The 12,602-nt window shown below is 41.5% G+C and overlaps 2 protein-coding genes across 3 annotated transcripts in view; one reads left to right on the top strand and one right to left on the bottom strand.

Moving 5' to 3' along the window:
- PHYKPL (5-phosphohydroxy-L-lysine phospho-lyase) overlaps positions 1-1,732 on the top strand; it is a 24,931-nt gene extending 23,199 nt beyond the window's left edge. Inside the window, exons 12-13 of the mRNA XM_003756883.4 lie at positions 1-81; positions 939-1,732. Coding sequence (XP_003756931.2) covers positions 1-50 — 50 coding nt within the window. The 3' untranslated portion in view covers positions 51-81; positions 939-1,732. The remainder of the gene's footprint in view (positions 82-938) is intronic.
- Positions 1,162-12,602, bottom strand: HNRNPAB (heterogeneous nuclear ribonucleoprotein A/B). Of its 2 annotated transcripts, XM_031953784.1 has the most exons (8): positions 12,418-12,602; positions 12,000-12,284; positions 10,197-10,365; positions 8,222-8,380; positions 7,016-7,147; positions 4,646-4,799; positions 2,354-2,506; positions 1,632-2,270 (listed from the first exon to the last, which is right to left on the bottom strand). In XM_031953784.1, the coding sequence occupies exons 2-8, from the start codon at positions 12,251-12,253 to the stop codon at positions 2,197-2,199; spliced, it is 1,095 nt and encodes a 364-aa protein (XP_031809644.1). In that variant the 5' UTR covers positions 12,254-12,284; positions 12,418-12,602; the 3' UTR covers positions 1,632-2,196. The 2 variants fall into 2 exon arrangements, with proteins under 2 accessions (XP_031809645.1, XP_031809644.1); XM_031953785.1 differs by lacking the exons at positions 2,354-2,506; positions 12,418-12,602 and having other exon boundaries at positions 1,162-2,270.

The raw sequence follows: 12,602 nt of genomic DNA, 5'->3' as shown, positions 1-12,602 counted from the left end.
AAATGGAAAAGACAATGAGAAGCTGCGAAACCCTTCAACATACCCTGTGACCCCAGATTAGAGCTTCCCTGGGAACAGCAGGTAAGTGTAGCTATTTTCCTAGACTCAATTCTGTGGTTTTCATACTGGCATATCTCACTTTTCTTTCATATTTCTAAAGAGTCTAGCCCACACCAAAGGCTATTTTGTGTAACCCCTTTGGAGTTTGGAGGGATCTATGTGTTCCACACCCACTGGGAAGTTTCTTAGCTAACAAGCTCTGTCATTCAAAGTTTTTAAACTTTCTTGAAGGACTAAGTCTGAACATCATCCTACTACTTGCTATGAATTTAGACCTCACTGTTTTCCCACAAACTGATTACTTGAGCTGGGTGTTTTTTCATATAAGAATGGAACACTAGAAGGTTAGGATTCCAATGAGCTTCATCTAAAGCTTAGGCTAACACTGAGCAGGGTGTGTTATATCAGTGTGTTATTGACTAAGTAAAGACCCTGTGCCCCTGTGGTCAGTCAGTGAACCTGAGACTTTGTTCCAACCAAGCAGTATTATTTCTATTGTTTTTTCACAAACATAGAAAAGGACTAACATCATCTAGTCCAACCCCCTAATTTTATAGGTGACAACACTGAATTCTCTAGAACTCTCCCTAAAATATTATTGGCAAAGTTTTGCTTTCAGCTCTAGATCACATATATCATTGTGTATAGCCAAGTTACATTTATCCTCCAACCTAAAAAGCTATTCAAGGGACTTAAGGAGCTGAGATGTACTGTTTTCATTAAAATTTACGATGAAAACTGTAGGTGTAGAATGAACTTGCCCAGTAGAGCGATAAAAAATTCACTAGTCCAAGTAAAGGAAACAAGTGAAGTCCTAATTACTGGTCAATTATTTGAAAGCTACTCTTTGCTCTGCCTGTCCCTTTTTTTGTTTTTAGGTTCAAAAAGAATATTCTGGAAGGCGAAGGAGGGGGAGGCCCTGCCAATCCATTCCAAGATAACAAGAAATTTCAACTCAACCCACTCACAATTTACCTTGTAACATGGACTGGACCTGTTAAAACCAACAAAAGTGTTTGTTGCCACACACTAGAAAGCTAGTGAGACTTATGAATCCCACCCGACACCCCCTAAACATTTTTAGGTTGGTGTATGTGTATATACAGTTTTTTTTTTTTTTTAACTTAACCACTGCTGTTATTAAAGGCAGACTCTGGATCATCAAAGTGGTTAGCAAATGTTCCATATTAAGGTCAGTAAAAATGAGAGAGGGAAGATTAATTCCTAAATATAACAATGCATTTGCCTGCCTTAAGGTAAATGACTCAACTGTGCTCTGGTCTGGATCTTACTATAAGCCTATGGAATTCAATGGAATGTCTTGAAAATGCCTGTCCAAATTTGCTTCAATAACTACTATAAAATGCCTTTTAACCTTTTATTCTACCACTAACTCTTTTAAGCCTTAAGCCTTAAGGACAGTTGGCTATAGTGGCTATCCTAGTCCCTGAAATAGCTTCCCAAATGCCCCCAGGATGAGCAGGCAGGGGTGTGGTCAGATGTCAGGGAGATCTATCTATATTCTTTCAATAACTGGAAGATTAAGAAATGGCACACTAGCTGGTTTGGGGTGTGTTTTTTGTTAATTTTTTATTTCAAAAGCTAGGATAGCTTCAATATCCATGTCATGGTAATCAGGACACATGTAAAATACCTTACAATACATTAGATTCCCAAAAGGTACCAAAAAGTACAGTAAAATTAACACTTCCATTGCCGGAAATGTATGACACAAACAATATAAAATAAAAAGGTGAAAAAAAGGAGGCATTTTTCATCTGTACAACCAGAGCATTGCAGGCCATGCTCAAGCCAAGAGGCTGAGCTGGGCTTTAAGCAGACCCTCAAAATCATTGCTGTTTAACCTATTAATAAATTCATTCATTAATATCTTGCTTAAGACTGGCATTTACACACCACACACTGTCTAAGACAACTAGAGATCTGTAAATATTCAACATGAAAGACATTTTCCAAGGGGGAATTTTAAATAAGATGCACATTGAACAGGCCATAGAAAGTTTGCAAAGTTAAATTTGGTACATAATTTTAATGTCCACCTAGAGCATTTCCGTATAAAACGTGTGCAGTCCCTCTGAACACTGAGCATGCCGCTGCATACCGCACAGGACTGCCTCAATATGGCTTATAGTTATTCTGATGACCACCACCACGCCTTGGAGTCTTTCCATAATTTGTACTGCCCTGACCTACAAAGAAAACATTACAGATTGATTAAAGAAGCCCGGCACAGGACACTTGCTTGCTCTACCCCACACTGGTCTTTACTTACTATAGTCGTAGCCTGGTCCATAGCCGTAATAGCCATAAGGGGAGTAGTCGTAGCCGCCGTAACCGCCATAGCCTTGCTGATAGCCATAGCCCTGGTTGCCATATCCCTGATTCCAATAGTTGCCATAACCTTGATTCCAATTTTGACTTTGAGCTGCAGAGGAAGCAAGGCCCAGGGTTCTGTTTAGCCCATGTAAAGAGGGAAGCTAAAAAGGGACCAAGGCATACCAACCTGCCTGCAGCACCATGCCTCTGACCAAGTTTGCCCAAGAGAAAGGTTCCTGCAACCTCTTCATACAGGTTTTTTCAACCCAAAACTGCACTTGCATTAAGAGTTCACACCAATGCTGCTTAAGAATCAGTAACAATGAAGATGTGTGTGCATAAGACTGTCCAAACGGGTAATTAACCCTAAACATCAGTAATGTAATAATGTGGACATTGTCCCCAGCACAGTAGAATTAATTATCAATTTAGGAAGTCTTAACACATCAGATCCTAAAGAATGAAGGAATCATGGTATGTTTGAAAGAATAGTGGCATAAGTTTGAGTCCCAGGCCTGCAATAATGTGCTATGCCATCTTGCATAAGTCCCTTCCCATCATCTATGAAACAAGGAGGGTCGGATTAGATTGCCATATCCAGATTAAAGCCTAATAGGGATGAAGAAAGCTACAATGTCTACCTCAAGAATCTGACCTGCCAGTGCAATCTCACCATCAAAACAGACCACAAACCTCTCTAACTGGTCTTCAAGAATTACTATAACCAAGAATTTCACTCATTCCCCCAAAGGCCAACCTAACCAATGAATAGACTCCATTCGTAGCTGTACTGGTCCTCAGACAAACATAGTACACATGGCTGGCTCTAAAACTAAAGCCATTTAATAGCTTAGTCAAAGATGCCAGACCAAACTTTTCTGGCATCACCCCAAAGAATCCAGAGATTCACCCCGAACACCATGATGAGGCATGAAGGGATTTTTTTTTAAATGGAAGTGTAAATGGGGTTGGGAACAGAGCTAGAAACACCAGAAACTTAAGAGTTGATCTAATAGAGTTCCCTCATTAAAAAAGGAAGCAGGTTTCAAAAGAGGGAAAGGGACTTACCCATGGTCTAAAATCCCTATCTTGATTTGAAATCTACTTTAATATGGCTCTTGAACCATATGGGGAATTCCAGTCCCCATACTATACGAATTTCCTTGCTTTTGAGAAGGGGCAATTACCTACAACTGACAGTTTTCTTTATTCCTTACATTTTTGAAAGGATCCAGTTTTCACCTGTACCATAGTGTATTTATGAGGTTAATCAGGAGAGGACAAACTTAACCCAGAGTCAGGAAGCCATAGGTTAACAAAGCGGCATTAATGACGTCAAAGCCAAAATCAAGGAAAGTAGCTGACACTGGCTACTGCCCCTGCAATTTAGCATAGGCCCACGTTTCATAAAATTGTATCACAGGAAACCAATTTAAGAGAAACAAAAAAGCTGTATGTCCACTTAATCTTCAAATAAAAAAGGATGCTGACCAACTGTCCCCAGTGGAGCTGTAAAACAAACAGCAACTATGGCTTGAAGTCCCATCTCCTTTGTGAAAGATGGATAGGAGTCAGGCCAATGGAAAGGCCATTTTAGTCAGTGCCTGTGCACCAGTGAGAATGTAAGAGAAGCCCTGAGACACCAACAGGAAACAGATCCCCTAGCCTGGCTATGCCTGCATGATCCTGGGAAAATCACTTTCTGCTCTGGACCTATCAAACTCAAACTGTCATCATAAGGGGCCAGACCGAATCATCTTGAAGATCCTTTTTCCAGGTATCCCTGCAGTGGTAGATGCTTGGTAGTCCATGGTAGATGCTTCCCATAAGTGGCATATTATCTTACAGGAATTGCAGCATTTAAGGGCCCCCTTTCTAATTTTTTTGAGTACGTTCTGTTCTTTTCCCTTTTCTTCCCCCTTTCCCTAAACCTCAACGACTGAATCCTTATTGTGGGTCCAGTACAATGGCCCCATAATCAGACTGGACATATAGCTGACCTGGCAGCAACCCCCCCTCCCTCCAAAAGTTTCATGGCTCTTATCTTTCATAAAATAGGGCAAAAATTCAGAAGTTGAGGTCATCACCATGAACTACAAAAGCCTCATGCCCAAAACTGAAAACCAGAGGCAGGGAGGACCATCATCTTATTCCAGGATACTGCTACGGCCTCAGCTACAGCTCTAACGGAAACTCCAGAGAAAGCTGCCTTGGTAGGAAGTCTGAGTGGCATCCATGTCTCACTCACCTCCCCCTCCACTGCCTCCGCTGCCACCACTCCCACTGCCTCCTCCGCCACCTCCTGATCCTCGATTCCCTCGGCTCCGGCCTCCTCGGCTGCCCCCAGAGCTGTATTGCTGCTGCTGGTACACTTCTTTAGGCTGGGCCACCTTGATCTCACACTGAAAGGAAAATGGAAAACACCCATCAAGGTCCAAAATAGTATGCACCTGCACTTTTTCTACCACCAAATGAATTATTCCTGATGGTGAAGGTCTATTGATAGTCCCATGGATATGGTCAGAAGCCTATCAAAATGTGATTTACCTGCAGCCAGAGCAATCTGAAGACCTTTCAGAATCTCTGCAATAAGGGCCAGGTCATATATGCAAGGTCAAACTACCTCAGTGTAGCAGAACCTTAGAGAACTAGAAAGAACCCTACTACCACCACCTACATAGAAAAAAAAAGCTATTGTTTTTCCGAAGGGTTGCAACTATGTAATGGATGTTTCTTATCTGTACAAAAAAACATAGGTATCCAAGAGAAGGAACAGCTCCTTGTCAGAGGGCTGCAGTTATTAGGGTAGGCTTCCCCAGAAGGAGGGTTTTCGATTTTAGTGCTAAGAAGCAGACTCCAGAGATTTGCACCAATTGAATCAGGAAGCTAAGGAACCTGAGGGATTCCTTATCTACAGAGCCTAGTTAAGACTCATGTATTAACACACCTGGCAAAGGCAGTCAAGTGCCTTCTGCAGAGTTCAGAGTTGACATCACCTTTGATATATGACAAAAAGCACACTGGGCTACACATACCAATTACTCATAGCAACTTTTTTGGTATGTTAATGTAATTACTATTCCTTAAGAAATTAATGAGAAATTCAAAAAGTAACATGGTGTAGTGTGAAATGATACAGAGCAAATAGGAATACATACAATTACAATAACATAAATGGAAAGAAATAACACATACTCAAGACTTCAGATTAAATAACTTTAGATGACTAATGGCAAGAAACCTCTTTCTCCCTTTATTAGGGGAAAAGGTGCATAGAAGTTATACAGTCAGAAGCCATCAACTGATGGTTCTCTAGCTGTAACAATCTATTTAGGCATCCAGGTCTTGAAATCCAATGTCTTCCAAAATAAGATATGAACCATTAAGCCTCAAGTTTCTACTGGACATAGTAGAACTCCAGATCCAAAAGACTCACCTAATTCAGGTTAAAGAACTCAAAGCTGAACTCTGCCACTAACTCATTCTGGGACCTAAATGAGTAATCTCTTCCTCTGAGATTCAAATTTCTCAACTGTAAAATGAAGGGCTCAGATTAGCTCAAAAGATCTTTCTGCTCCCCCCAAAACTGTCAGGGGAGCTATTTTCCTTTTCCTTCATTCAAAGTTACTCGATACAGTTGAATCTGGAGTTTAATAACACCAAGAGGCTCCTCTTCTTGAGGTTCCTAACAAGTGTCCTGGGTAATGGGGCAGAATGAAACATCTCAATATACTATTCTGGGACCCCAGTCAGAATGACTTCCCAGGTTTCTTTCTGCTCTAAAATTCTATAATGGTCAGACTACTTAGTGACAATCATTTAATAACAAGAAAAAGTCATTGACCACATCTAATCCAGACCCTCAACTAAATATCTTCATGATTGCCCCTATCATTCTCTTTACTGCATACCTAACATCTAACATTAAAAATACCCATTTAAGGATTCCTGGATTCATCCTAGCCTGCCAGTGCTTCAAGATTCACCATTCACTCCCGTCTTATGTCCTAGCTCTCTTATTACCAACCCCTCCCCTCCCCCCAAGGTGTCAACATTTAATTCTTGCCTCTCTAGCCACTGATTCAGATGATTACCAATATACAGAATACCCTCTTTCCTAATATCAATTCAAAGCCCACCATTATAAACCTCTTTAGCTTAAACTGTGCTTTTCCCTCCCTTTTTTGGAGGGGAGTGGGTGGGTAGGGGGTGGGTGTGCAAGGGGAAAAGAGGTTTGGGAATGGAAGGAAAATGGGACATTTTGTAACATATTTTCTATCTTCTCTCCCCAAAATGACTTTAAAAGCTGCTTGAAAAGTCATGAGAAGACAAATGCTTTATGGACTAAATTTTCATCTTTGACATACCACCTAACACAAACCTTGGCACATAGAAGGAGCTCAGAAAATGCTCATGTATCTTCACCTATTGCTATTCCTTAGATTTTGAAAGCCTCGTGAAAAGTGGAGAATCTATCCCCAGTAATTGGACAGAATGTCAGAATCTTTTTTTAAGTATAAAGGCAAATATTAATGACTAGATTGAGCCAAGTGTAGAATTGTGGTAGCTCCCTAGGAGAAAAAGAAATAATCCTCTAATTATAAATCTGATTTCTTACTTTACTTCCGCCAACATTATGAAATTTCTTTTCTAAAATCTTCTTAACAGGGTCTTCTTCTTTAAAGGTGATGAATACAAATCCTCTTCTTTTGTTTGTCTTTGGATCCATTGGAAGTTCAATAGATTCAATCTGGAAATATGGGACATAAGAATTCAAAATGAATTCCTTACATGTAATAACATTTGATCCCAACACTTAGCAAATTACTTAAATTTGAGGTCGTATGTACCAAAAATACCCATAATATTAAAAAAAAATTTCTATAATACATTTGGTTTTACAAAGAACAATGTGTTTAATTGGCTTTGTTTTGTTCAACATGTTTGTAAGTGACTTGGATGTTAAAGAATTGGAAAGTACACCAAATATAGCTATGATCCAGAGAGAGAGAAAATATACTATAATGACAGAAATAGTAATATGCAATTGATTTTAAAGTAAACAATGGGAAAGATTTGGCTAGGCAATAGTGCATGTGAAAGAGTGCCTATTTTGTGAATAAAAACATATTTAATGTTTTAGACTATTGTCCTCTTCTCTGACTCAGCCCACACTTAAGATTATATTGCTCAGAACATATTTTAGGAACGATATTTTCATTAAGTTTAAGTGCTTATCACATCCAGGGAAGAATGAGCAATATGCTGAACAACAACGAAAGAACTGAGGATCTTTTTATATGAACTCTGAGAAAGGGGATAGGATAAGGACTGCAAAGGTGGAAAGAGAATAAAGTTGTCTTCCAAGGAGGACAAAAAGGCTGTCATTTCAAAAAGGACTTTATATTTGGTCTTCTTTGCTTCCATAACAATTGGTGGAACTGCAGAAGCAAATTTCAGCACACAATTTTATAGTTGGCAAAGCCCTTTTAACTTGATTGCATAGCCCTATTTTGTAGATGAGAAAAAACTGGTCTCAGAAGGTACACCACTTGGTCACATAGCTTCAAGTATAGAAATCTTTCCATTACATTTTAATGCTTCTAGCAATTAAAAAAAATTATCCAAAAGTATAATGAATGGGCTGCCTGTTATGTAATCAATTTTCCATCACTAAAGTTCAAGCAAAAGCTATTGTATGAGGCCATTTCTGAAATGTTTCCTAACAGATAACCAGTTGAACTAGACTTCAGACTGAGAATGAAGGTCCCTTTCCTCCTACCTGGATATTTAAGTGTATTTATGTTGTTACATAGATGCATACCTCTCCAAAGTCTCCAAAGTATTCCCGAATTTTATCTTCTGTAGCTTCTGGATTAAGTCCTCCAACAAAGATCTTCTTCACAGGATCTTTCTTCATGGCCATAGCCTTTTTGGGATCAATTACCCGTCCATCTAATCTGTGTTCTTTCTGATCCAAAACCTGAAAACAGTTAAGAACATTTAAGTTCCTGGAAGGTCCACATCTACTTCCCTCAGAAGCCCAAACCCACAGTCACCCACCTTACATAATCAAGTATAAGATGATAAGCAGACTAGAGATGAATGAGGAAATCCAGACAAAAACCTATCACTTCAAGATCCCAATTTATCAACAGGAAACCTTGATACCCATTTTACTAAGATTAAGAACTATATTAAGCACCTTCACATCTAAAAACATCTCAGAAGATAAGATGACCAGTTCTTCTAGTCCAAACTAGCTCTCTATCTGTGCCCTTGATCCTTTTCCTTCTATTGAAGACCCTTAAATTCCAATGTTCTGAGTATTTCCCAAGTAAGAACACTGTCAGTTTTTGCTTCCACTTCCACCCCCCCAATCCTGTCATCTAACTTGTCCCTAAGAACTTTACTGAAACTGCTTACTGTCTGAGATTAAATTCTCTTCTCAGTCTTCCTATTTCTCTAGCTTCTTCAAGATCGTAACATTTGAAATCCCCCTCCCCTTCTCTCTTCAGAGCCATTCTCACCTACTCCCATGGTTTTAATTATTACCTCTACATAGGATATAAACTCATTGTAGGGAAGGACTTAAAAAAATTCAATGCTCCTAGCCTACTGCCTGGCATATGTAGTGCTTAATAATTCTTATTTAATGGAACCAAATCATCAGGTGCCCAGAAGTACTTTTCCTAAGTACTTGACTTCCATTAGATTATAAACTCCTTGAGGGCAAGGACTGAATTTCCTTTCCTTATGAATGAGAACAGGTGGCCATATATGAAGATTTAAAACAAAGAACATATATCTTTGTACATGCTGTATTTCCAAGTATGGTAGCTAATTCAGAACAGGCACTTTTTTGTCTTTGCACTCTGCTCTCAACTCCCATCTGCCCTCCCCCTCCAAGTGGTTTGCATAGAGTAGGTAGGTGTCCAACTATGTGCCGAGTTCAATTGAGTGTGTGTGTATGGAAATGGCTTGGCAATCAGTTCTGGTCCCAGATACCTGTGGTTATCTCAAGCAAGTGTCTGTCCTCACCTCCAGCCAACTTTCCTCATATGGAATGAGGAGAAAGGGAAATGAAGTCAAAAGATGATCTTTTTGAATCCTCTTCTGTCATTTTTGCTTCTATAACTAGGCTTTATTCTCTAAGCAACGGAAAAGCATTAACTTCCTACATTCTAACATTCAAAGTTTTCCATAATCTGACCCCTACCATAGTTCCTTTCTAGCCATATTCAGCAGCATTTGCTTCAGTAAAAGCTTTTCATTTCAGCCACTACCTCAAAATAAATATTTTTCAGTACTTTCTCTTTTCAGTCTTATTTGTTCAACTACAAATTTGCAAAAAATACAAACCTGTATTCTTGCCCAAATAAGGCCATAATCTAAACAGGAAAGATGAACCAAGTACCCAATAACGATAATAGAAATCAGAACTAAAGTGTTTACATAGCAAAGAGACCTACCGCTTAAAAAGTTACTCTGAGCATCTTTTCTAATGTTTAGCTGTTTATCAATGCTTTTTCAAGCGCTGTACTATGTTGTACCAGACTCTTCCCTTAAATTCCTATGGCATTTCGTGTCTTTTGGGCTCTTACTCTCACACCTCTTTATATACGTACATGTTTGCTGCCAGCTGAATAGTGACCTCAAGGGCAGAGGACAATGTCTGAAGCCTCTTTGTAACTCCCAAAGCAACAGTTAACAATGACTAACAAACCAGTGTTTAATGTTTGAATGAGAGGTTTCTAATTACATATATTCTGTATTATCTTTTTACATATATTTCTTACCTTATCAACACTTGCAGATTCTTTGAAGAGGATAAAACCAAAACCTCTTGATCTTCCTGTGTTAGGATCCATCTTTATCGTGCAATCAACCACTTCACCAAACTTGGTGAAATAGTCTTTCAAGTCCTTTTTGCTTGTGTCCCAACTGAGGCCACCTACAAACATTTTCCTGAAATTGTATGAGGGAGGAAAAAGTATTAGAATAGACCCATCTGACCTAGAGAAATGAAAATGAGATAAGCTCCAAATTCAGTTTGGAGTCTAAATGATACTCCAAACCAGAAATGGCTGTTAGTAGACTATAGAAACCTTCATTGACTAAAAATAACTACCCATTTCATGGAAAAGAAACCAAGTCAATACTCTCTTCTTGAAATTGTACTATTAAACCTCTCAAACTTTCAGAATATAAACCAATACCTCTTTTCCCTTCTCTTTTAATTTAATATTTCCAGGGGTTTGAATAGAGAAATAAGCAAAAAAAAAAAAAAAAAAAATCAGAGTAGGAAGGAAAAAGATTTTATAAGCTTCCTCTAAATTAATTAACAGGAAGAATTCAGAGCTGAATGTAATCGTAACTAGAAAAACTATAAAAATAATCACTAAAGTCATCACTTTTCTGTCATCTTGATATTAGATCCCTGGCCCCAGATAATCTATTTAAAATGATCAACTTTTTAAAAAGGCAAAGCCCACAAAACACTCCCCCCCCCCTTTAGATCACTGAAAAACTCATAGTGCTTGTTCCAGCATGTTTTCACAGTGAAAAGCAGTACTAGACCCTGAAATTGTTTAAAGTATACTCAAGGTCAATCAGAAGGAGCGATGTCACTCTCTACTGTTTTATTCAGTTTAACAAACATTTTAAAACAAACTACAAGGCCTGTTTTCATCCATGCAAATTTGTAGTCCTAATATGGTACAAAAACAGTTATAACAAAGAGAGGTATCATAGGGGACAAATTAACTCTTAAAAAATCCCAAAACTACTTCAAGGCATTGCTTTTAACAGTGCCTGGCACATAGTAATTACTTTTCCATTCAATCACTCCGAATTACACCATTCATACTACATGTTCAGCCCCGATCCTTCCATTATAAACCTTGGAAAGTCTGGTCCAGTCTGGTCCAACACAATATGTAGGCCAGACAAACGAGACAACTAAGTCTTCCTTCCCATTCTCTGCCAACCAAAAGAGGAAATTCTCACAAAGAGACGTCGGACTATCTCCAATATTCATTTTAAGTGTTAATGAGGCCTCCAAGTAACCAAAGCAATCTCGGCCGAGCAAATTTGGGAGGCTAGCAAAGTTAAAGTTTTTCTAACTGAAGGCAGTGACTGCAGGCTCCCGCCAAGCCCTTAAGTGCCAAGGACCAGCTCCTAAGGATCCAGCTCTGGCCACCACAGCAGCCCCACCACGATGGGGGGCTTCGGCCTCCAGGTACGGAGGAACGTCAGAAGCAATCGGGCGGCAAGACCGGGCAGGAAGAGAGAGGGGCCTTTTCCTTTGGCACAAATTAGATCTCCCGCCCCTCCCCCCAACCACATGGCGCCAACAAAAGGCAGCCCCAGAACAAAGGAGGAGCCGCAGCCACCGAGGGGCCGGCCCGGCCCGCGCATTGTCCGCCCCGCCCGCGCGCCCACGCCTCCCCCCCCCACCCCAAGCCGGGTCGGGGCCGCAAGGACCCCCCCCCCCCAGAGCGGGTGGGGGGAGGGGGAGCGGACAAAGTGGGGGAGGGGTCAGGCGAGTAGAGAAGATGGGGGGGGGGGAGAGAAAAAGGAGCAGCCGCGACTGTCCTTACCCTGCATCCTCCTCGTTCTTGCTGGCGTTGATCTGGTCTCCCTCGGCCCCATTCTGGCTCCCGGCTGGGGCCGCAGGAGGCGCCGCTACCGGAGCCGCCGCTCCGGACCCGCTCCCGCTCCCGCTCCCGGTTCCGGTTCCAGTCCCGGTCCCGCTCGAGGCCTCGCTTGGAGGTTCCCCATCAGGGGCGGCTTCATGGCCGTTCTCAGTAGCGGCCGTTTCCATCAGCTGCTGCTCCTCCGCCGCTTCAGACATGGTGGCCCCGGCAGCGGCGGCGGGGAAAGGCCTGCAAAGTGCAAGGATGACAATGAGCTCAGTCAGGCCCGGTTTTGAGAGACGCGGGCCGGGGCGCGGCGGTGATGGCGCCCCGCACCCCCTCCCCCCAGCGCGGCCCGGCCGGATCCCCGCCCGCGACTCACCTCGCCGCCCAGTGACGTTACGGGCCTCGGGCCGATCCGGGGAATGCGGCCTCGGGCTCCGCCGCGGCGCAGACGCCGGCCCTTCGATCCGATCCCCGGCAGGCGGCGGCGCAGAAGTCCCACTCCTCCCACCCTCCTCCACCCGGCCCCTGTGCTGTTCGGCCGCCTGACAATGCCAACTCGTG

Source organism: Sarcophilus harrisii, chromosome 2, assembly GCF_902635505.1.
Source record: "Sarcophilus harrisii chromosome 2, mSarHar1.11, whole genome shotgun sequence".
Lineage (NCBI taxonomy): Eukaryota > Metazoa > Chordata > Mammalia > Dasyuromorphia > Dasyuridae > Sarcophilus > Sarcophilus harrisii.
Note: the sequence above shows the minus strand (reverse complement) of the source record. Positions and strands in the feature narration are given on the sequence as shown.

Bases quoted from the DNA above. Each gene is read 5' to 3' on its own strand.
- HNRNPAB (XM_031953784.1), bottom strand. From the start codon at position 12,253: ATGTCTGAAGCGGCGGAGGAGCAGCAGCTGATGGAAACGGCCGCTACT. The intron at 8,381-10,196 runs GTAAGAAATATA...AACTGTTTTCAG, and splicing joins AATCTGCAAGTGTTGATAAG to GTTTTGGATCAGAAAGAACA. The intron at 2,271-2,353 runs GTAAGTAAAGAC...TTTTCTTTGTAG, and splicing joins TGGACCAGGCTACGACTATA to GTCAGGGCAGTACAAATTAT.